Genomic DNA, 25318 nt, shown 5'->3' on the forward strand with positions numbered 1-25318 from the left:
GTTGCCACCTGTTCCCGCTATATCCCCAGTTCGTGTTTTCACACTGAGGAAGTGCACTCAGCCTGCAGCATCCCTCCCTGTCAAGGCAAGGCAGCCCAGTGGCAAAAGCAGGGCGTTTTGAACCTTCTGGAGGTGGTGTCACTAGGATGTTACAAAGCCCTTCTCCCCAGCACTGCTCTTCTGGGAAGGAGAATTCGTCCCTTCACCCCTGTGTCCTACTAAACGGCAGGTCTGGAAAGATTTTACAGCTTCAGGTCTTTCTCTGACGGTCCTCAGCCCGGCCCTGAGGCTCCGTCCTCGTCAGGTGAGCCCTACTTGGACAAGGGGGCCGCTGGCACAACTGTCATTTAAGCCACGCCAGAGGCTCTCGCCTCTGGCACTCCAGGGCAAATAAATAGTGCCACCTGGTAGAGTCGAAACTGGTGCTTTAAAATGCAAATACAAACCCCTCCTACATTTGTTGTCACATCACTTCTCCACGATTCCTAGGCTGGCGGTGGATTCTGCGCCCGGGAGAAGGGCTGGGGGGACGCTGCCTGCTGGTGCAAAAATAACCCCCGAAGACGCGAGCCCGGTACTCGGCAGGAGCTCTGCAGCCTGTGGATGCCCGCTGGGCGGCTGGCTGTCCCCCGGGAGCCCCGCCGGGGCTGGGTCCGCTCCCCCGCCTCACGCCGGGCGGCGGGAGCGAGCCGACGCCGACTTTGGGAGTTCCTTTCTGCCTTGTATGGAGGGTTGCTCTGGGCCCGTCTCCGCCCGACTGCTCTGACGCCCAGCCCTCCTGCTGCCCACCCCCAGCCACCTCCCTCTGACTTGCCCGGAGAAGCCAGACGGAGCCTCTCGCTGCCACAAGTCTCTCCGCCTGCCATTCCCCCATTCCTGCATCCACCCCCACCCCCTCCCCAGCGCCGTCACCCCTCCTCCGCCCCCGCCCCCGCCTCCGCCTTCTCCCCAGCAATCAGGAGAATAAATCAGGCAGGAAACCGAGAGCGAGAGAGATAGCGAGAGCGCGCGAGCGCCGGCGGACTCGCCCAGGTCTGTTTCCAAAGTCGCCCTTGATGGCGGCGGAGGCGCGGCAGCCGCGGCGCGGAGCAGCAGACGCGCGCTAGTGGGTCCGCCCGCCGCCGCCCCTTCCCCCGCGCGGGGTTCGCCCCTGTCGCCCCCAGCGCCTGTCCGCGCTCCGGCCCCGGGCGCGCCAGCCTTCCGGACGCCCGCGGTCCGGGCGGACTGTGCTCCTGGTCCTCCGCCCGCGGTTTCCAGCACCGCTCCTTCCCCTGGCCGGGGAGGGAGGCGGGATTGATCTTCGATCGCGAAGATGGCTGCTGGCTGCCTGCTGGCCTTGACTCTGACACTTTTCCAATCTTGGCTGATCGGCCCTTCGTCGGAGGAGCCGTTCCCTTCGGCCGTCACGTAAGTCGCCGGGCCGGGAGTGCGGGCCGAGGGGTGCGGCGGAGCTGGGCGCGGGGACCTTTCCCGACCAGCGGGGCTTTTCAGCCCGTGGGGGTGGGGAGCGAGCCGGGCTCGGATCTGGAGAGGCCGGGGTGGGAGGTGCGCGCGGCTCGCCGCCGGAATGCGCGCCGAACCGGCGTCTCGGGCGCCTCGGTGGGGCCGGGCTGTCCCGGGAACCGTCCGCCGCCGACGACTCGCGGCGCCTCCGCCCAGCTCTGCAAGGATTCCCTACACTGAAAGAGTTTAGCTGTGCTGGGGCGAAAAAAGTTTCCAGCCAGATACCCGCTGTCATCAGACTCAGTCCGGTAACAAGTTGCGTTTGGGTGGGTGTTTTACAAATAGGTAATTTCTGCCTTGCTAGGGCAGCGTGGACTCTTCCCTCACTTGGCCCTGGGGGATGCTCTCCCGCTGCTCTGGTACCCAAACTCGTTTAGGTCCCAAATTACTGGGCGCACTTGACAGTCATTCTCCTCCGAAGAGTGCTCACGCAACGCAGCTGAGAGTGCTGTCCACCTGGGGGTCTCGCAGGTCCTGGGACCACACCATCCAGCCTCCTCATCCTGCATTTGAAGCATCTAAGTGCCGGTAGACAAGCTTTTCCTGTTCTTAAAATGAATAGAACCTATTCTTTGAGGGAGGGATGATCGTCTCCAGAGTCTCCTGCAATTTTCTCTTATTTTTAACATTTCTAAAATAACTTAAAAAATTCGCTGCTGCTCTGGAAATAGAGCGCTTAAAGGTAACTGTATAGTCACACGGCAGGAAGGGAATGAAAAATAATTCTCTTCTCTTGGGTTTGAAAAAAGAAGCAAAGTCAGTAGCTCATAAAAATATATACACGTTTTAAAATGCGCTGAATAGCCTATGGGGCAGGTTGGGAAAGCATTTATTTTGGTTCTTAAAGGTACTTTAAAGCTTCTAAGAGTAGGTGATCTTAAATGGATGAGTCACTTTAATGCATTTTACATAACAAAAACAAAGCCCAAGGTAGCCTTCCCGGTATTTATGCTGTTGGGAATTATTTGCTGTCCTTTGTTGGCTGAGTGCTGAATCCTGGAGTTTTTGGTGGATGCTAACAGTGAATCTTTACCAGTCGAAACCCTGCAGCTCTTATTTAAGATGCAGCTTAAAGTATTTATTACATTAGGTGCCGGTGCGAGAATCTGAAGGATGCCCATTCTAACCCGGAGAAGGGGAGTGTCTAATATTTTTCGTCACTGATTTACAGTCATGTCCCTTTTTAGATAATCTTCCATAAAAATGATTGCAGATCCTTTTTGTTATGAAGCGAAAGGGAAAATACCATCTGTAGGTCTTAGTTTAATTGGCAGGAAGTTCCAAGCGGATATTTTGAAATATATAGAGTAAGAATTACTTTAAAGACGCTTCAGAATAATTCCCTCTTAGTAGGCAATTACACTTTTAGTGATTTACTTTTTTATTCTTTTTGTAGCTTGGCCTATAAAGCTAGAACTCAAGTGACTCCCTTGCGTTTGTGTCAAATGAAGAAGTGGCTCTTTAAAAAGGAATCAGTGTGTTCAGTTTACATGCTTTTAACATGTTGTTTTTTTAACTGACAATTTATCAATATTTGTTTCATTCGGAGGGAATACACCATAACCCATTGGGGAAAAGGATGGCCTTTTAAAGTGCAACAAAATACAACCTTCTATTCCTGAACATTCCATTGTAAAATATTAATGAACAAATCCTTATTTTTGAGAAGGGTATCTACAAAAAACGTTTTCCTAAAATTAAAATAATTCAATGTTTACTGTCAGAAATTCACTGGAGACCAGAAAGAAAATAATTGGTGAAAAAAGGAATTAGGAAACCACAATTTCTTTTCTTTTCTTTGAAAGGATTTGAAATCTACTTTTTAACAAAGGAAATTGAAGACATTTTCAAATAGTGAAACGTTAATTGTTTCGTGGAATAAGCACTTAATAAAAGACCTTGTAGAGCTAAGTCAGTCTCCTGTAGGTAATATTAACACTATTTTTGTAAGGCTTCTGCATCTTCAGTAATTCATTTGAAAAGTTAAAATACCATCTTCTAAGGACAGGAGAAATGATAGTTGACGTTTGTCCTTTATGGTAGATTTCTGAATAAACTTCATGAAATTTAAAAAGGTACAGTATTAATTTCATCAAGGTGTGCCATTTGCTTTTCTTGCAAGAAAACAATTCATACGGAGTGTTTACCATGGTAAATCTCAAATGGTTGGGAAACAATTCAAGTTTATAAAAACTCAGTACAAAGATTAGAGTATCACTAAAGGCAAATTATTACACTCCTATTTCTAAATTTGTCTAGAAATCATTAATAAATTCTTTTGTTTTTTGACAATTTTACTTTTCCCAGAAAAAGTGGTATAAATAGTTTTTGAGTAGTTTAAGAGGAGAAACATGCCATTGAGACAGTATAAAATTAATTGTGCACTCAGTGGGTGGGACTTGAGTTAGAATTACTAATACAAACTTTTAATTTTTTTAGCTAGTGTTTACAATAATATTAAAGGCTTAAGTTTTATTATAATAAAAAAAGAAATAGTGTATCATTCTAAATACCTTCTTTATTTTTTATGCTTTACCCTATATTGTCATGCAGCATATTCTTCTTGATTAAAGTACAGTAAATGTGATTAAAGTTATAGTTCTAACACCTAACCCTGAAATAATGAAGTGTTGTTTTTGTTTTTTTTTTTTAACACTACCAAGAAAGGAATTTTGATGCAATTTTTTTTTTGCTGTTAGGTTTTTCTTCTGGAAATGATTGTCTCAGTAAAGTGGGAATCATAAATATGCCATATGGTAGCAACCATCTAATATATATTGGTTTATATATAAATGGAAAACACATCATTTTTATGTTATAGTACGCACATGTTATATTGGTAGTTTAAGATATAGTTTTCAAAGAGGGAGTTCTTGCTTGTTCTAGAAATAATTTCTTGGCACATAATCGAAAACACTTCTATTTAAAAACTCTGGATAATATGTATTTGGCCAGTATTGTAATGCTAATTTAAATCTGTTGCTCTTTATTTTAGAATCTATTTACAAATCCATATTTAAAGAAAAACACTGTAGTGTAACTACTGTTAATGTTAAACTTTTATCTCAGTCCTATCAAAATGCCAATCAGCCAAGAATAATTGGCTGAGAGCCCATTGGTATATGGGGATTTTAATATAAACTAATAAAAACTTTTAATATAAACTGTGTAATAGAATAAATATATTAAAATAATACATAATTATATAATATATATAAACTGTAATAAAATAAATATATTAAAAAGAATTATAGCTATCTACAGGAAAAAATATATCTCATGAGAGAATAGTACTTTGGGGTTTAAATACTTGAGATGTAAATATTTTTTCTGTTATTTGACAAATATATATTTAAAGACTATGGAAAATAAATTTTTTATTTGTGTCATAACAGTGGAATGCATATCTTTTTCATGTGTTAGAAGTGACATAATTATTTTCATGTGAGCTTAACAGTTTCTGTTCACGTACTACACGCACAACGAAATGTGCCCTAAGATGAGATATGAGATAAAATATTAAGTGTAAATTAAAACCTAAAAACATTGAACATTAATAAATCCCTTTCTCAGATCTTTAATTTGTTCTCATAAGTTTAATCGTAAGGTAACATTTATTATTCCACAGGTGTACGTTTAAAATATGCAACAATACATATATTTTTCAGGTAAGTAGTAGCATGATGTTAAGTTTCTTAATGTTTATATTTGGGTATATGTGTAGCTATTTGGATTGGCATTTGAATGAGCATTAGGCAGAATGTAATGTATATAGTCTAAAGAATTTTTTTGAAAGGTACATGAATCTAAGGTTATGATGGCTTACAAAGAAGGAGATAAAATGTACCTTTATTATTTTGTATAGCTTTCACTATATGATTTTAACTTAATAAATGTATATAAAATTAGAATCTATAGCACATTGTTCATTGTGAAAATAAACTTGACCACTCTTTTTCTTCAGAGAAACCTGACTACACAGATACTTTTCTGTTTTTTGTCCAACATTGATAAAAAATAACCTAATGAAATACTCTTCATTTTTGGATTTACACCTGGTAAGGTTTTGCAAAAATATAAAAAAGACATGCAAATTGTGTATTCAAATTTACTATTTACTTTTAGAAGTATATATAAGAAATAGCAATGCATTTAGGAACTTTTAAAATAACTTAAAATCTTGTACCCATAACAAATTATTATTAAATTGATATGTTTTCTGGAGTACGATTATATAGAACACATACACAGAAATTTCTTTTTCGTATTTGTTAATAGAGATACAGATTTCCAAGAAAGCAATCTGTTCTTCTCAATTCACATCTTGTTTTCTAGTGTCTGTCTTCAAACGATTTATAACCTTAAAATGGAGACTTAAATGGTTAAAATAAAATATCTTAGGGAAATCACCTGATTTGTTTATTTCCTTCATTATCTTGCAGGCATAGACATAATCAGAGTTCTAAGGTAAATCATACTCAGAAGTTTGAAAAAAAATCAGAATTTGTTTCATTATTTCTAAAAAGTAACATCTGGTTGTTACTGATGTGTCAGCCTTCCATCATTTGTAATAAAAGAGCTGTTTGTTGTCGTATTTCAAAAAAGCATTTAAGCTGCTTATGGTGGGTTAGGAACTCTGTTCTGTTACCTCCAGTCCGCATTTGCGGACTTGGCTTGGAGTGTGCATCAGACGCTGTGTCCCACAGTGTCAGCCACTTTGTCTTTTCATGGACTATGTTTAGTACCACAGATGTTCCCAAGCCTTTCATATGGTTGCTTTCCAGTAAACTTGGAACTGTATGGAGATGGTTGACCATGTAGCTTACCCGTGATTTATTTGTGTGTGTGTGTGGGGGGGGGGGGGGGCACAAAATCATGAAACTCGTTGTGTCATATTTACAGATTTGAAAAAAAAAGACAATTGACTTTAATGTCAACTGAACTAAAAATGGTGTAGTACTTTGTGAAAACTACGATTTTTACCTTTCGCGTGAGGGTTCAAAATATCAACATAGCATAATCAAGATAATTTGTCTACTTTATATTATAGCATTTTGTTTATTAGGGAATATTTCTGTGTGTGTGCACATATTACATACATACAAATGTGAGTGCGCACACATATGTATTTTTTTAACCTTCGTCAAGTGGTTTGCTGGGGTAGAAAAGCGTCACTAGGGCAATTTTATTAACAAGTTTCTGCCAACCCACAACTGTTTTTAGGGACTGAATCTTTTTCAGAATATTTTTATAACACTAGCATTTCAAAATAATTTGTCAAGAATCAAATGAGATATTGTATACAAAAACCAGGTTGTAATGCTCAGTTCCTGTAGAGACAAGTTATTAACATAATTGATGACTAACAAATGAAGTATGATTCTCAAGAAGCTGTTGTCTTTTTAACAAAATAACTGTGGGAAAGAAGGTATTGCACTTGAAATGTTGGGCACCTATTAAAAGGCCGTTGCATACTGAGCCATTTGTATTTTTGCCATTTAGATGTGGGATACTTAGAAATGTGTACGAATTAAACCTTTGGTGTGACATGCTTTAGGAACAAAGGATAAGTGTGAACAGTTTTAAAAATGTTATTTGCAAAATATAAACTTTTAGATTTGTGTAATTTGTAGTCATTCAATATTATTGCTCCCTTAAAATTGCCATTTATACAGATTTTAAAGAGATAATAAACAAGGAAGAGGTTGACACTGTGGCCTTAACAAACTGGCACACTTTTACAGTTAATTTCAATAATGCAGAATCAGGTTGTTACATATGAAGCAATATTTAAAGTTCTCTTTGAATATGAATGCGGTATATTTCTGGCTAAATGTTATTTTAACATTTGCTTCTGCTGATTTTTTTTAACCATATGCTTCTGCTGGATTAAAAAAATAGAATACATTTTAAATCCTATATCATAAATGGAAGAACAACTTAAACTAGAAATGATGGCAATGGATAATAATGGTGTTGTCCATTTAAATGCTTCTGATTTGGGGATAATCTTACTGTCAATTTGAAATTCTTTTTTCCTGGGTAATTAAAAATTTATTATAGTTGTCTCCTGGCAAACTGAAAAAAAAGAAAAAAAAAACCCTCCTGTATTCTTTTATTCAGATAATTAATTGCTGCTTCTCTGTCTCTTTCATACACCTACACATTTACTGTTAATCATAATTTATTATTATTTGCATATAACACCAGATCAAATGGAGAGTTTTTGGTTTGTTCTCTCCCAAGTTACCCGTGATTAAACCTCTGGGCCTACTTCTGTGAATCTTCTTTGACTATTTCCGAGGACTTTGTCTTACTCTCAAATATTTCTCTCTATTGGAAAATTGTTGAGGGATTCTGATGCGCTCATAAATCTGTTATACATGATCAACACTTGTCAAACAGTCTAGACAATTGTTTCCTCTGACATTTGCCCACATACTGTGGGGAATAATTAGGGGAGAGAGGAGAAAGAGCTAATAAAATTGTTCTAAGGTGCCTACTGTCAGGCTATATAAAGGGATGGTTAGGCATTAATGATGTCTTATTTTGAGGGTTAAGGGAAGAATGGCTCAGTAAAATAAATGGGCTTAGGCACACTTAGAAAATCTGTCTTAGAAAAGCCATCAAAAGGTGTTGTGGTGAAAATGCCATGAGAAATGACGCATGTGTCTCTGAGGCAGACAAAGGAGCTTTCTGATTTACATGGTGCAAATTTACATTAAGGATGCTAAAGGGGGCGATTGGTTATTTTTTAATTTTCATTTTTTTGCCCATTTCCCAAGTGAGTGTGGTTATCCTAGAAATTATGTTGACCACATGTAATATTCATTTATAGAGGCCTAAATATTTATACTATGGACACGCACCTTAGATACAAAAGACAATGTAATTGTCTAGATCTCAAAAGATAGAAGCAATTAGACATTATCTTTTTAGGAAACCCATGGGAAAATGGTTAATTGGATAAGAAACATTAAAGTATAACACTTTAGTAAAAGCTTACTGATCATCAAAAAAAAAAAAAGGAAATTCTAGGAGTCAATTTCTTCAATTCGATTATAAGAAGTGAAATAACTTTGCAGGTAGGTAGGCTTCTAGTTAGTACGTTGAAGACCTCTGACCTCTAAGTACATAGTACGTGTTATATTCTAAAAATATTTCTAAGTTACTCTCTTTCTTAAACATTTCTTTCTTCAGATACTAACATCAAATGTAATTTAATGGTTAATGTAGTTATTAAGTGGCAATTATGTAGTGCACTGAACTATATACTGAGTATCCAAACTGAGGAAGGGAGTCCCCATTGAAGCATTTACATTTCAATGCCCACTGTAAAGCTGTGGGATCTGTCAGAGCTTGAGCAAGGAGAAGCACCTAGCATGTTGAAGAAAGTCTGCTTTGTATTAGGCATAGGGCTTCTGGGTGGGAAGAGATGTTGTTGGGATGGGGCCATTGGTTTGAGTCCAGGTTATATGATGTTTGCATCAGGGCTCTATTTCTACCTCACCCGAGGTAGGGGATGGGCAGCGTTCACAAGAACGTGGAAGTTTATGGGATCCCAGCGCTACATTCACAAACAAAGTTGGTCTTCCTGCTGAGATTTGTTCGCATTACAAATAAAAGTAATATGTTTTGAATCACAGTTTGTAGGGCCATCTGGGTGGCTCCATAGGTTGGGCATCCGACTTCAGCCCAGGTCATGATCTCACTGCTTGTGAGTTCAAGCCCCGTGTTGGGCTCTGTGCTGACAGCTTGGAGCCTGGAGCTTGCTTTGTATTCTGTGCCTCCCTCTCTCTGTGTCCCTCCCCTGCTTGCACTCTGTCTCTCTCTCTCTCTCTCTCTCCCTCTTTCAAAAATAAATAAAGATTAAAAGAAAAAAATTGAATCCCAGTTTGTAGATGACTATTTCAAGAGGGCTGATAGCTAAAGCAGAGATGTCGAGAGCCCTTAGTAAACCACTGCAGCATTCCCAGAGTGAGAGATGCCCAGGGTCCACAAAAGATTAGTGGCAAGGGGACAGCAGAGCAGACATGAAACCTGATCGAGAAGTAAAATTTCAGGTGCTGTGGGATTTGGGGAATCGGGAAGAGCTAAGTCGGAGATCATTCTAAGATCTCTATTGGGTAGATCATGCTACAGTGAACTTTGTAGACTAGAGAGCACGGGACGAATGATGGGGGTGAATGAAGGTAATCGTTTCACTGTTGGACATCCGTGTCTCTGTAGACTATTAAGTGATTAGAAATACGTATCTGTAGGGGCTTTGGATAAAATAAGAACAGTTCCAGTAGATATTGCAGACAGAAGCATGGTTTCAGTGCCTTGAGGAGTTGGTAGCAGATGAGAATATAACAGCAAGTGCAGATTATTCTTTCAAGGAATGGCATTGTGACAAAAGAGAGATATAGGCAGTTTAGAAAAGAAAGTTTAAGGGAGTTGGCATTCTTTTCTTTACAGTATTAGGAGTTTTATTAGGTCATTTGGGACTGTACATAGCAGAAACCCATAGGACTATGTTAGATCAAAAGAGGAAATGTTTTTCAATGGTAGTGGCTGGATGATTAATCATGGGAGTTAAGGTCAAGGATGTACCAACAACTGCCAAAAGGGGTGGGGCTGCCGTCAGGATCACCTCTCATTCCAGTCTCTGGTTTTCTTTAAGTCGTCATTGACAGAAAAGAGACAGTTTTTAGAAAAAGGCTCCTGGAGGGTGGGGAAGGTTGTAGACACAACCAAATAAGTGCTACCAGACAGGAGGGTTGGGTTTATCAGAGGGAGAAGGCCAAATGGCGCAGACGAGAGATGAGAGAGGCCATGATTGATGCGTGAGTGTTCTGACAGAGGCAGGTGAGGAAGGGATCAAGAGGAAAAACAATGTCTTACAAAGTAACTTCTGAAATATGAAACAGCCTTGAGAATTAGAGCAGATGGTTGGAATATTGGATAGACACACTTTTAATTTGCTGGAGATGTTTTTAGAGAAGTGTTCCAAATTATAGATTCCATTCTCAAGAAGGAATGACATGATTCAGAAATGTAATACATACACATCAGTAATGTCCAAATTTTGAGATGCATCAACTAGTGTTTTTCTTTATTTGATAGTGACAAAACTCCAGTTCCCCACTAGAGTCCCTTGGGACACAGCAACTTTTGGCTCCCTTTTGTCTTTTTCTTCTACCTTGTTTTGGAGAGATTATGTTGAAAGTCTATGTGGTTTTGCGGTTTTAATATGTGCATTTGTTTACGGTAGAAAGATGACAGATATCAGTGAAAAGGGAAAAAAAGCAAATAGTTCTTTTGCCAATTTAGCATTATATATTTGTTACTTGGCATATTGGGGTGCGTTTACTGTCAGTGTCTAGTCTTAAGCATGGGGCAGAAATTTGAATTGCGGCAGATCGTTTTTGAGAAAACAAAATAATGAATGTGATAGGATAACAAAGCACTGACAGGATATTCCTGCAAAGCCTGTCCCTGGTCACCCCTTACAGAGGCATGTCATGTCTCCTGAAGGTCTGGAAATCACTGGGGCAGCCGCCATCACAGTGGTTCCCTGAGTTTCCAATATGACTGAATGAATGGAGAGGATCGCAGGTGCCACTGGATCTAAGAATCAGTCTTGATCTCGTTGGTCCCAGCTCGGTGTGGAAAAACCACTCTTGTGGTTTGTAACAAGAGATGAGAAGAATCAGATGAGAAGAATGGGCTATTTATTTCCCTTTTGTGACTTTGCCCTTTTTTCTCTCCCATAGGTATTCACACTGTATTTAAGCTAATTTTGATGTCTCTTCCTGCAGAATGTCTGGACACTAATTACTGACAACTGTCTTCCAGTCATTGTAATATTGCTTCCTGATCATTGTGAGCTTCTTCCATATGGCAAACACTGTAAAGTAACACTGCATGTTTTTTAAGCGATCCACCTTTCAAGCCAGTCCCTTAAGACAAGTATTAGTATCTTCCCTGTTTTGCAGATGAGGAAAGGGAAACTTAGAGTATGAAGAATGTTTCTGAATTTTCTTAGGAGCTAAAATTAGATCCCACCTGGCTTGATACAGCGTCTTACACTTACCTGCTGTAGTTTGCTGCCATTTTATGGCAGGAACTTTGGTATGTTAGCATCCGCCCTGGTCCACTTGTGGATGGCTGCACATTCCAGCAGTGAGGTCCAGTGGAAAGAGGAGCCATTGTAAAGCAGAGCAAAACTAACTCTCAGTTTCAGTTTCTCCATCTACAGAACAAGGATAATATTAACTTAATCCTGAATCACAGTGTTATATTATGAGGATCAAAGGAGAGGATGCTTGGGGATCTCTGAAGGACTGTTTAATGGGCAGGCTTTATTATTTGTACCACATGTGATTTTTCTGCCTTCAAGAGATCATGAATTGATGACTAAGGTTTAGCGAGCTAGATTATTGTGCTAATATATCACTCGGGCCATTAGAAAAGCCTGAAATGAATGGGAAGAGGAATTGCTTAGCAGGCCTTAGAAATGTCTCTTCTTAAAACTTGTGTAGCCTTTAATCATAAACAGGAGATGAAAGGAGTAGAGGGAATGAAGTGTTCTGTCTCTGGGTCAAGGACACAACCTGTGTCCTAAAAGGGACCGTGAAGACAGCAGAACCATAGAGGATTTGATGTGTTTTATCTTGACATTTCGGCCAGCACCTGTTGTATGAGAATCGTGCCACAGGAGGTTGAATCTATTTTTAAAAGTCATCCCTTTGCTGATAACCTCTCATTTTCAAACAAAGATGTGAGTTTTCAGCTTCAAGACAGAATATTGGAAAGTTAATAAAGTCGTGTGTCCTTAATGTTTATAGAAATGATTCCAGACATCCCTACAAATTGGGTGAGCACAGAATAGTAAAATCGAGACCAGTTGCATTTTTAGCAACCAACACAGAAGTCAGTCCAAATCTGCCAAGAGCATCCTGGAAAAGGCCAATTTTCATTTGACTCATCCAACTGATGATTAGTTGGACTCATTTAACGCCACCTCTTCCCTTTGCAGTATAAAGGGAGGTCAGCGTATCACAAACTCTTATCTTGTGTGGTGAGATATTGAACACCTAAATAAAATTACTCCTGCCCATGTTTAATCGATTCCTGGAGGAAAGGGATGTTTTAGATGAAGCTAGGTGTTAATAACATGACTCATGAGTACAACTTGGTGATACCATTGAAGCAGCGTGCTTTCAAGCACCAGGAACCTGCCTCGTCATGGCAGTCATCTTGACATTTGCCACAGAAAGGAATGTGTAAAATTCTTATGATGTTTGTCACTTTAAAAATACCAAACCCTTCATTGCCTTGACATTATATTAGAATTGACTAAATATGCATCTGCGAAAATGTTAGGGGACAGACAAATGGGCCATGGAAGCCTCAGGAGGATGGGCACAATGGAGGGTGTGCAGATTGCTCTGAATTAAACATGTAGAAGGGTTGGTTGTCTCTCAAAACACCTGATTGTCCTGTTGATATAAATGTAGAAATCAGAATTAATTTTCATGAGGTAAAACTGTATTGTGCATGTGTAGCTCGGGGCCCAGGGGATTGATACATGGTGTTAGGTCTGCTGGTGAATAATTGTTTAAAATTTATATTAATACTCTATGGTAATAAATAAGCTTAGGGGAATGGTAACTCATCACAGAGCAAACCATGTATGGTAATTAGATGAGGTCATTCATCTCCTTAAATGATCAGATGTGACACAATCTGTCTGTGTGGTGTCTAAAAGCCAGCTGAGTCCCTGGGTGTAAATGACCATGACAGAGGGGTGCTTTGAGGGTTGCAAGCCTTGGATTTGGTCCTACCCCTTCTGGGTTTTTCTATAAGTAAAGCAGAGTAGCCCCTGGGATTCCGTTTTTATAATATGCAGAGGGATCTAAAACCTGAGACCAACATGCCACTCAAAATCTGTTTTTTTTTTTCTTTTTTCTTTTTTCCCTGTTTTCTTCTGCATCCCCACCCTAATTGCAGGGAATGATATTTATATGGCATATATAAATATGATGCATATAACATTATATATGATGTTTATATTTATTATGTATGTAACAGTGTAAACATAAGATAATATGTAATATTACATATTTTATGCATTCTATGTAAACATAAACATAAGTATGTAACATTAATATATGTGAACATTGTATATAATAGAAACATATGACTTATATGAAGTGGAAATAATAAAACAGTAGAATACACATAGGGATTCAGATGTGTTACATGCATGTAGAATATATATTTAGAAGACATTATAAAACCTGAAAATGCTTTGTAGTGTCCAGCAGTGCTATCATACATATGAAGGATTGCAAATTTCATTAGGAATAATTGGAACATCAAAATGGATGGGATGGGATGTATACTTGCTGACTATAATTTTAATTTTTTGTTGGCTTTGAGTCCTGTGATCACACTTTTTTTCATCTTCCAACTCTCCCATCAAATCACCCCCAATGATTCCATATTGCACGACTGGCCTCCAAAAGTTGCTAGGAAGCATTTGGTAGCCATTCAAGAAAAGCCAGAACCAGACTAGTGTCTTCTGGAAGTTTCTAGAACTCAAGGTAGGCCTTTGGGTATGGTTGAAAGAATCAGTGTTTCGAGTCAGGTAATGTGAAGGTTAAACCCTGCCTCTGATAGAGCCCATGTAACCGTGGGAAGTTAATCTCCCTGAGTTGTAGTTTTGCCCTCTATAGAAGAGCAGTCACATTCCATACCTTGTAGGGGAGATTATGAGGCTTAAATGAGAGGCCATCAAGTCCTGGTATGTGTATGTCCCACTGAATTTGTTGAACAAAGGGTGGAGACTATTAGCTTCTCTCATTCTATTTACCATGAAACCAGTAGAAGCTGAGGTCTTTCTCCCAGTTTTAATCCACTCTTGGGGCTGTCTTTGGACTGTATTAGGAATTACTTACTTTTTCTAAATAGTCTCTTACTGTGCGCATGTTAAACAGATTAGAACATTGAGAGAAAGTCTTCTCTGGAACAGGCAATCAAAGGAGAGGACTAAGTAAAAAATGTAACACACCAGACCTTGTTCAGTGTTCTGAGCTTGGGTTTAAGGTTTTTTTTATGCTGTATGTCATGGTTATTGTCTGAAGTTGGGTTTATATCACTGGAGGAGATGCTCAGCTACATCAGCTGCCACTTGGGACCATACCGTCTTGACCAAATTAGAACAGATTCCTACTAAGACACTCAGGTCTCCTGTCTTTTAAATGGATTTGGGTGTTGGATTCATGCTAAGTATCAAGTACACATTTTTGTATGCCACTACCAAGTACTCAAAGCTGTAAAAAGTGCTCATCTGGGGTGTGGTTGCAGCCTTTCTAACCAGTCTTCTTCATCTGAACCATAGAACACAGATAACGATCTGGGAGACTATTTTTCAGTTCTCTCAAAAGTGGTCTGTAACTAGTACCATTCTAGAAGCATAGAGAAGTAACTTTTTTTTTAAATGTTTTTATTTATTTTTGAGACAGAGAGAGACAGAGCATGAGCAGAGGAGGGGCAGAGAGAGAGGGAGACACAGAATCTGAAATGGGCTCCAGGCTCTGAGCTGTCAGCACAGAGCCCGACGCGGGGCTCAAACTCACCGTGAGATCGTGACCTGAGCTGAAGTCGGACGCTTAACCGACTGAGCCACCCAGGCGCCCCTAGAGAAGTTACTTTTTAAAGAATGGATGCTTTTGAACACTAGGCTTAATTCTGTCATGGAACTTGCCTGGTTGGTTAAAATTGTGGGCTCTAAGCTCAGCTCTCCAGTTATTGCCGGGGTAACTTGAATGGTTGGTAAAACCTCATAAGGTTGTGAGAGTTAAGAATGTTAATTCAGGGTGCCTGGGTGGCTCAGTTGGTTAAGCATCCAACTCTTGGTTTCGCTCAGGTCATGATCTCACGGTTTTATGAGTTCAAGCCCTGCATCAGGCTCCCCACACTGACAGTCTCCCTCTCTCTCTGCCCCTCCCCCACTCATGCTGTCTTTCTCAAAATAAATAAACTTAAAAGAATGTTAATTCATGTAAAGCAGTGGCACATAGAAAGTACCAAATAAATATGTGATTAGAAGCAGGAGAATTTTGTGGATCAGGTGACTTGGGTTCCTGTTTGTTTCCATCACAAACGATATGGGACCTGAAGAATACGTGGCTTTCGCACCTTCTAACATCTAGTTGCTCAGCACCCAACTGTTACCTCACGACGTGGTATTAGTGTGTCTGTTGAACATAAACTAGATCTTTCCTGGGACTTGAGTACTCCAGTGCCTGTGGATATGCTTTGGAAAAGGTCCCACCTCCTACCCTTTCTATTTCAGTTTCGTTTCTGTTAATCTTTCTGAACTCAAAAATGGTCAAGTTTGATGTTTTCTGCCCTTTTTAGTACTCTGTGCTACCCTTGAATTGCACTTAAGAAACGTATAATGAAGTCAGGGACGTAGCATTCTTATGTACAGAAGAATAATGTCCCGTTGTCACTTGATGCTTTTGCTTTGTGGAATAAATACTAGATGTTGTCTGTAGATAATATGTTTCTTATAATTGTTGAAAGTTATCTGAAGCTGGAAACTCTAAAACTGTATCCTCAATAATTGTGATACTATGTATAGCATAGAATGGTGCCTCACCTTTTTAAAAAAAAATGTTTATTTGTTTTGAGAGAGAGAGAGAGAGAGTGAGTGTGATCAGGGGAGGGGCAGAGAGAGAGAGAGAGAGAGAAAGAGAGAGAGAGAATATCCCATGCAAGTTCTGTGCTGTCAGTGCAGAGCCCTACATGTGGCTGGAGCTCATGAGCCGTGAGATCTTGACCCGAGCCGAAATGAGTCTGACACTTAACGAAATGAGCCATTCAGGCACCCGTGTCCCCTCCACCCCTTTTTTTAAGACTAGCAATAAATACATCATATCTTACCGTGAGGGATAAATTAATACTATCCAGTGTTTTTAAAAAACAGTGTAAATCAATTATACTGCTTAAAATATCAATTCTAATTTTTCTTCTTTTTAAAAGTTTATTCATTTTGAGAGAGACAGAGAGAGTGGGGGAGGGGCAGAGAGAGAGAGAGAGAGAGAGAGAGACAGAGAGAGACAGAGAATCCCAAGCAAGCCCTGCGCTGTTAGCACAGAGCCCTCCGTGGGGCTCGAACTCGTGAACTGAGAGATCATGACCTGAGCCGAAACCAAAAGTCAGACGCTTAACCAACTGAGCCATCCAGGCTCCTCTCCATTCTAATTTTTCGAGAAGAATTTTATTAGAGCTTATCACACGTCTTAAAGTTTAGAGATGCATGTGTAGAATCACATACGGTGTGGCTTTCCCTTGTGCCCAGTTGGCTTGCTTTCCTCCTAATGTAATTGTGTGATTAAATGAGAGAAATCAGGATATTCTTAAATTCTCGGCATTTATGCAAAGAAGATTGATTGAGTACTGTCTACCTATTTAAAGTACAGTGAATGAAAGCAATCTTCACAAAGGCATTTTATATGAAGATGGTAGATAACATGAGCCCCTTGTTTAGAATTTACTAGATTCATTTATTGACTTTAGTTTGGTATTTCTTTTTTTTTTAATTTTTTTTTTTAACATTTATTTATTTTTGAGACAGAGACAGAGCATGAATGGGGGAGGGGCAGAGAGAGAGACACAGAATCGGAAGCAGGCTCCAGGCTCTGAGCCGTCAGCCCAGAGCCCGATGCGGGGCTCGAACCCACGGACCGCGAGATCATGACCTGAGCCGAAGTCGGACACTCAACCGACTGAGCCACCCAGGCGCCCCTAGTTTGGTATTTCTAATACTGCATAATCTATTACCACAAACCCAGTGGTTTAAAACAGTGTATTTTTTTCTCATAGTTTCCATGGTGAGGAGTCTAGCTGTGGCTCGGGGCACCACAAGGCTGCAGTAGGTGTTGACTGGTCTGCTTTCCCTTCTTGGGCTACTTTCTCTTACTCTTTTAAACTTATGTAGTTGTCCACACTTACTTTGTGGTTCTAGGAATACCTCCTCCCTCCTTCCATTTGTTCTCAGCTCCCAGAGACCACGCGCACATCACTTCCATGAGGATCCCACAGGTCCTGAATAGGGTGGTTTACTTTTTCAAGGCCAGCGGGAAAATCTATTCAGAAAGGAGCCCAGTCTCTCTGAAGGACTTTCACCTGATTGAATACAACACCCATGCTCATCGCTCTTTTGATTAACTCAGAATCAAGTGGTTTGGGAGCTTACCTGCATCTACAGAACCCCTTTGCCATTGCCATGGGACAACCTAGTAGTCATGGGAGTGACATCCCTTATTGATCGCATGCCCAACCCCCACTGCAGGAGCACAGATGATCTGTGGGAGCCGACAGAGAATCCTTTCTTCCACAAGTTTTACTATCAGACAGCCATCGTAAAAACACCAACAACCAGAAAATAGGATACTCGTTCTTCTCCAGCTGTAGATGTTCACCAACAGTGGAAATGCTGAGTCAGATGACCTATCGTCCTTTTGCTGCCAGGCACCCTGTGCTTTGCCACCTCTGTTCTGATCCATCCTGTAAGGAGACTAAATTCCAGTAGCTCACTAACAACTCATTACTGGTGTTAGCTGAACTTTTCACCCTCTACAAAGAAAAGATTTCTCTCTGCTATGGTTTAAGCCGATTTACACAAAATCGTCAACAAATGTGTGGAAAAATTATAAGACAATTCTTTTGAAATATAAAGGCTTAAGTTATTTCCAAGTTAAGGTTTCTACTTCATGATATCTTAAATCTCCTAAAATTACTTGCATTTCCGGGCCTGTATAAACTAGGTGATTTTCTAAAATCCTAATGAGCATTGTTTTTAGGTTTTTATTTTTATTTATTTCGAGAGAGAGAGAGAGATAGAAAGCAAGCAGGGGAGGGACAGAGAGAGAGCGAGACAGAATCCCAATCGAGATGTGGGGTTCGAACTCACAAACCGTGAGGTCATGACCTGAACTGAAATCAAGGGTTGGACACTTAACTGACTTAGGAACCCAGGCACCCCAGCATTTCTTTTTTAAATACATCTTGATACGGAAGAGTAGCATTTCTAACTAATGCCCCAGTTATCAAGTATTAATGCAGAAGTGTACATTTGTAACGGAAAGCATCCATAGAAAATTTCTCCTCTTCCGTGAACTGATTTAGGTGAATAGCTATGTCTTCTCTTTTTAAAGAGAAGATGATCATAAGATGCTTCTTCACAATAACTAACTACTGGGTACTTGGTAAATTTAACTTTAAAAAGGGGCCCCTCTATTCTGCAAACAGGTGCTTTCTTGCTCTGCCCTCCCTATACCTGGTCATTTCAGTTTGGCAGTGCTGCTGATTGCCTGATTGGTTGAGGACTTCCCTTGTTATACCTGTAGCACTAATTAATTTGCTGACACCAGGGGATTCTGGCCAGAGTAATTGTCTAATGCGGTGCTTTTTGCACTACCTATGCAAAAGGAATAGAGGTTTTGGTTTTTTTTTCCTAAATTTCATGTCCATTGAAAACATGTATTTTGTAGAACACAATGAAAATCAGTGAATGGAAAAATGGAATTTAAAAAGATATGAATTTTGTTTTTAAATCATTAGGTTCAATGGTCATAACATTACTTTTTTAAACTGTTGCAAAAGTGTCTAAACACTCTTTCTATACTTTTCCTTGAGCTGATCTGCAGAGCACAATCTGAGGAACACTGGTTTAATTCGTTTAGCTATTTAAGGTAACTAAATTGCTGTTTTCAGTTTAAAAATGGCATTAAAATATAGATTTTCACATTAAATTATTAAACACAATTTTTTAAATGTTATTTATTTTGAGAGAGAGATAGAGTGTGAGCAGGAGAGGAGACGAGAGAAAGGATGGCTCAGAATCTGAAGCAGGCTCCAGGCTCTGAGCTGTCAGCACAGAGCCTGACGTGGGGCTCAAACCACGAACCCATGACCTGAGCTGAAGTTGGTCACTTAACCGACTGAGCCACCAGGCTCCCCTCGATGCAATCTCTTCTGAGTAAAATCTAACACTATGCACTTAATTCTCAACAGTTGTCTCAAGCACTTTTATAGTTTTCCTGACCATTGAGATAAAGTTGTTTCCTAAAAAACAGAATTATATATTTTAAGAATCTCTCGAGGGGTCCTCATTCAATCCTTTTGTGGGTCACTTAAAACTAATTGAATTCAACAGTTCTTTTTATAAAGATGCTGCATCTCCCAACTAATAGGTAGGATAGCAAGCCAATAACAGTGCCAATATTGACAGTGCTAGACAAACTCTTGCTGTAACTCCCAGAGTAGCTATCCCTTCTAAGTGATTTTCAGGATAAGCGCACGCGCGCTCTCTCTCTCGCTCTCTCTCTCTCTCTCTCTCTCTCTCACACACACACACACACACACACACACACACACACACACACACAAATACCTTATTGGTAAATTCCCTTATAACATAAATTCATGGATCTTACACTAAAATTTGTGGCTGTTTCTATGTAGTGTGAAAATTCCCTTCAAGAAAGAGAATGGGTAATTTAGCATTACAAAGACCATGATTGTAAGAAACATGCAGAACTCTTACCAATGGAAATTGTCCAACACTTGGTCACCATTACATTTAATTATTACAGAAATATTAACTGTTATTATGTCTTATGTGCACATCATTTAAAACATCTGGACAAGAGGACCCTCATACGTGAATGTTTTCATTTAATGCATTTGTAATTTGGCTGAAAATGTGGGTGAGAATTTAGAACCATATGTCTTATAAGTGTCACATCTAAAAGTATTATTTTCTTTGTGAGCATCTTTGGTTAGGGATTGGTGAGGCCTTTGTCTTAGAACTACATGAAACAGTAGGAAGGGAAAATACGTTTAAAGCTTATGTATGGATAAGGCACCAAAAACCTTTGCTGCATCATGTAATTTTTATGAAGCCAATGTATTATTTCAAAATTATGAGATTATTCCATTAATCTTAGATGGTTCTGAAATGAAAGTCTTTGGGTTATTCTTTCTCTTTCCTGACCATCTTCATTTTAAATTAGATTGTGAATTAAGGCACATTTATACTTACCTGATCTGATTAATTCTGAGCAGTCCTACTTGCCTGTGAGCACTATAGAAGTGAGGGCATTATATTTAGTAGTGTAGGAGGCAGTCACTAACTGTTAAATGTGGTTTTAGGTCTACCTGCCTTACTTTCTCTATACTTGTGTCACAATATTTATTCTTTTCTTGATGGATCAAGTGTCCATAAACTTTTCCTTGGTTGATCAAATTCTTGCTTTTATGTTCCATCCATGATTTGAAACCTCCCACTCTCTTAAAAACAAAACAAAACCTCGAAGGAACTTTTCTTTCCCAAACAATTGAATAAACAGAGTCTTTCTGGAGATATCATTTGAAAAGAGTTCATTAACACAGATAAATCTCTAATGTGTCGGCCATATAAATCCAGACTATATATGTGTGTGTGTGTGTGTGTATGTATGTATACTTGGACAAATATATATATATATATATATATATATATATATATGTGTGTGTGTGTGTGTGTGTGTGTGTGTGTATACATATATACATATGGAAAACATATATATGTATACATATATATATAGAAAATGTGTGTGTGTGTATATATATATATATATATATATATATATATATATATTTGGACAGAGAGAGAGAGCATTCAGGAGCTGGGGAGAGGGATAGAGAGAGAGAGCAAGAGAGAGAATCTTAATCTTAAGCAAGCTCCTTGCTCAGCATGGAGCCCAACTTGGGGCTCTATTCCACGCCCCTGGGATCATGACATGAGTCAAAATCAAGAGTTAGACTCTCAACCAACTGAGGTCCCCAGGCACCCCAGTGCAGACCATATGTTTAAAGAGAGGATTTTCCTGTAGTTCTCTTCCACCTTGTAATGAAACTGCCAAACATTATGTCAGAAGAGGAATGTCTAGACTATCTGCTTCTGAAGTGTGCTTACCAATGTCCTGGCATAGAGTCAAGGAACAAGTTTTGAAAGAATGGGTTTTTAGGGTTTTCTGCCTCACTTCACATTCCTTCTCTTAAATATCAGATATTACTATAAAAATCATCATTTTTGATAGCTATTAGTGGCATATATGCAATGGACATAAACTGAGCATGACCAGTAAAGAACTGTGGATATATGTGATATTTTATAATAATTAAGAGTGCAATTTTATCAAATTACAGGTAGTAGAATACCAGTGTAGTAGGTTAAGAAGGGCAGACCATTAGTATGAGAAGGACAAAGATGTTTTCAAGGACATGCACTTAAAGAATTGTAAAAAATAATTGAGTTATAAACTTAAACAACTAAGTGATACAACTAACATTAGAGGAAAGTTTGGTTTGATTTCTTTTTTGCTCTGATATTTCTATTTTTTGTCATTCTGAATTGAAGGTTGAAAAGTGGCTCCACATAAAACATAATACAAACTTATCAAAGGCAAATACTCTGCAAAATTGTTGTGGTTTAAAATAAGGAAACAAGGACCTCAAAACACTTAAAGCAGGGTATTCTTTGTAATGTTTTACGAAGAAGGTAGTCCAGCATTTTTTAAGAGGCAGAACTGGAGTTTCTCTTTATATCCACTTAGGTACATTTCTGAATACTTTTCTCATGCTTTTATCTGACAGTGAGAGCAATTCTGTTTCTGGCCTCCAAGATGTGGTAGGTTAAAAGCAATGTTTTATCTTGAAAAGAAAACAAAATCACAAGTTGATCATGGGATGAAAACTGGAAGGGGATTTTTGGAATTCTTAATATTACAGGAATACAGCTTTAAATCATGCATATTTCTTACCGATCTTTGGTTGCTCCTAAATTCAGATACAGCATGATAAAGGCTATATTGTTTTATTTTAATGTTATAATATTTGTTTATATTTCATAATTTTTACTCTTTGGTAAGAATATATAATATTGACACGTTAGAAAAATCAAATTAGAGAAATCTGACTGAAAATGACTATTAATGTCTATTAATGGGCACTTAGGGAAGATAGCATTACGATGTGGAATTTATAACCAAACCACTAATTTTTCCACACAATTTAAGGATCCATTTCTCCAGCTTGGCATTATTGACATTTTGGACCAGACCATTCTTTATAATGAGGGCTTGTCCTGTGCGTTGTAGGATATTTAGCAGCATCTTTGGTCTCTATCTCTTAGAAGCCAGTAGCAACCTGTCCCCAAGTCATGACAATAAAAAATGTGTCCAGACATTGTGAAATGTCTCCTGAGGTGCAGGATCACCCCTGGTTGAGAACCACTGATCAAAGTGAAATCTGCACAATAAATTGGCCCATGAAATGTATTCATGTTGCCAATGCTGTCTATTTCTGGCTCAGTTTCACAATGCTTATATGGTGTTTGCATTTTGCTAACGTTTGTCACATCAGTGAGTTTTATTCATTAATCCCTGATAATAAGTATGCTATTAAAAGAGGTAAATTGGCTAGTTCAAAATATTTTCTGAATTAAGCTGTTAAATTTAGTTTTTGGTGAAGCAGGAAGTGTAATTATTTAACATATAGTCAAATGTGCAGGGGTATAATTCCCCTGTTCCTGGAGATCTGTGAATTTCCTGAAGGAAAATGTTGCAATGAAACGTGTCTTTACCAGAATCATGCTGGTGTCTGCTCTTTCCTGCTGGGTTTGGAGCGGAAATGAGACAATCCATCCTGCCCTTGTGCACACTGCATAAAATGCTTTGTAGATACCAGAAATTCTGGACAGTTGCCAGGGTGGCCTGTGGGCAAACTGTAATTAACATGGACACACACACTCTTGTTAGGGGTATTTGTTTCACCTGGGAAAGATGCTTAGAAAACTAATGAAGGTTTTCTTGGCTGAAAGTGCTCCATTTTTTCCAGAGGGGAACAATTAACAGAGACCCCAAAACAATAAGAACACTATTGGGACAAACTCACAGTACTACTCAACTTCATTGTAGGTGTATCGTATAGTGTTCTCTCTTGTACGTGGCTTTGAAATTGTATAGGGCTGGCCTGATCACATACCAAAAATAACCTGATGAGTATGAAAAGAATACCAGGTGTTTCTGCTCATCTACTTCTGTAAGTGGAGAAGAGCTACATGCAGGGTTTTTCTCTTTAAGGCCAGTGCACTTGCAAGAATGACAACACAAAGTGGTATAGCATCGAAACAGTAATCCCAGTGAGTGCTGTCTACGTTGGTGAGGAGGGAATGCTATTACATGAGGGAAAATGGAAACCCAGAATGGTCCAAGATAATCTTTTCCCTTGATTTGGTCAAAAAGTAATTTCTTTGCTTCTTTTTCTTCTGACTTCAAAGAAATAATACAGTATTTTACCTCTTTAATGTGATTGGCTTATGTGGGGCTCTTAAAGTACTCCAGATCCATTCTACTGGTTGACTTAGCAGAGGCTAGAAAGACACATTTTTTGTGATGAATATCTCCTTTTCATATTGTCGTAAGATACCTCTCTTGTACATATCATTTTATTAACAAAAATAAAAATATATTGTACTCCCACTATATGGAAAACCTACTACATTTCCACATATTTTTCTCCCTTTTTTGGGAGTACTCAATATTCATACATGAGCAAAATAATCACACTTTTCCTTTTCTGTACTGCAGACAAATATGGTGAAACCTGTTCTATACCTTCCAGCATTTTGCTTCGGCTCAGCTATTCCTTTTGTTTACCCTCGTGTTGGATTTGATTTGGACTGTTTTGGTTTATGCATATTGTCCAGCCTAATTGTTAATAATGCCCTTTCACTCTCAGAAGTGTCCAGTTTTAGATAGCAAATTATGTGGATACCCTGTGCTCAGGCTATTTCACCAGTAGGCCTTAGTGTATGATCCGATTTATGGTGTCATCATTGGGAAATCTAAAATATATATTAATATTGTAAAAATGTGATATATAGCAGAGATATTTGAATATATATAAACTTCTAAACATGTCTGGATTGTAGATATGGTCTAAAATACACACTGATCAAGAAGCATTTGGTCTAGCTTCTTCATATCCTAGATGCATTTTTTCCTTTAAAAACATTAAGAAATGAGATATTTACTATTTATTCATTAGTAGCAGTTTAAAGTTTTTAAACAGCTATGAATTGACAAGCTTTGCAAATCATTAATGTAAGGAATAATCCTAATTTATGCATTACCTGTGAGACTGCTTTTAAATTCCTTCATGGGACGCTATCATTGGTTGACTTATATTTGCCCCAAATTCATGTGTTGAAGTTTGACCTCCCATAATCTCAGAATGAGACCTCACTTAGATACAGGATCTTTGCAGATGTCATTAGTTAGGATTATGTCATACTGGGAGGGTGGCCTAATGCAGTATGACAGATATCCTTGTAAAAGGGGAAAATGTACACCCCAGTACACAGAGAGGGAGAGAGCCCCTTGAAGATTGACGTGGTGCTACTACAGGCCAAGGAACCACCAGAAGCTAGAAGAGAGGCCTACCACCTTCAAAGAGAATATGGCCCTGCTTACTCCTTGATCTTGTAGATCTAGTGCCCAGACTGTGATACAGTACATTTCTGTTGTTCTAGGCCCCCCAGTTTGTGACACTTTGTTGTGGTAGCTGGCATATACTCATGCAGACACCATCACACTGAGCTGCTCTGTAGGGATGTTCCTGACATTGCATTCAGTTATTTAAGGCCTGGTGTATACTTGTTATCCTATGCCACAATTGCCGCAAGAGTTTCATTTCAAACAGAGCGTGA

The 25318-nt window shown here is 39.2% G+C and overlaps 1 protein-coding gene across 8 annotated transcripts in view; it reads left to right on the forward strand.

Annotated features, from left to right (window-relative positions):
• The first annotated feature begins 1193 nt into the window (after window positions 1-1193).
• The window catches only part of CACNA2D1 (calcium voltage-gated channel auxiliary subunit alpha2delta 1), a 495580-nt gene continuing 471455 nt past the window's right edge, over window positions 1194-25318 (forward strand). For all 8 annotated transcript variants that reach the window (XM_040472796.1, XM_040472797.1, XM_040472798.1 and 5 more), the window contains exon 1: window positions 1194-1407. In XM_040472796.1, the coding sequence (XP_040328730.1) occupies window positions 1313-1407 (95 nt within the window). In that variant the 5' untranslated portion in view covers window positions 1194-1312. The remainder of the gene's footprint in view (window positions 1408-25318) is intronic.

This window comes from Herpailurus yagouaroundi, unplaced genomic scaffold (genome assembly GCF_014898765.1).
Source record: "Herpailurus yagouaroundi ecotype Mexico unplaced genomic scaffold, PumYag 100, whole genome shotgun sequence".
Lineage (NCBI taxonomy): Eukaryota > Metazoa > Chordata > Mammalia > Carnivora > Felidae > Herpailurus > Herpailurus yagouaroundi.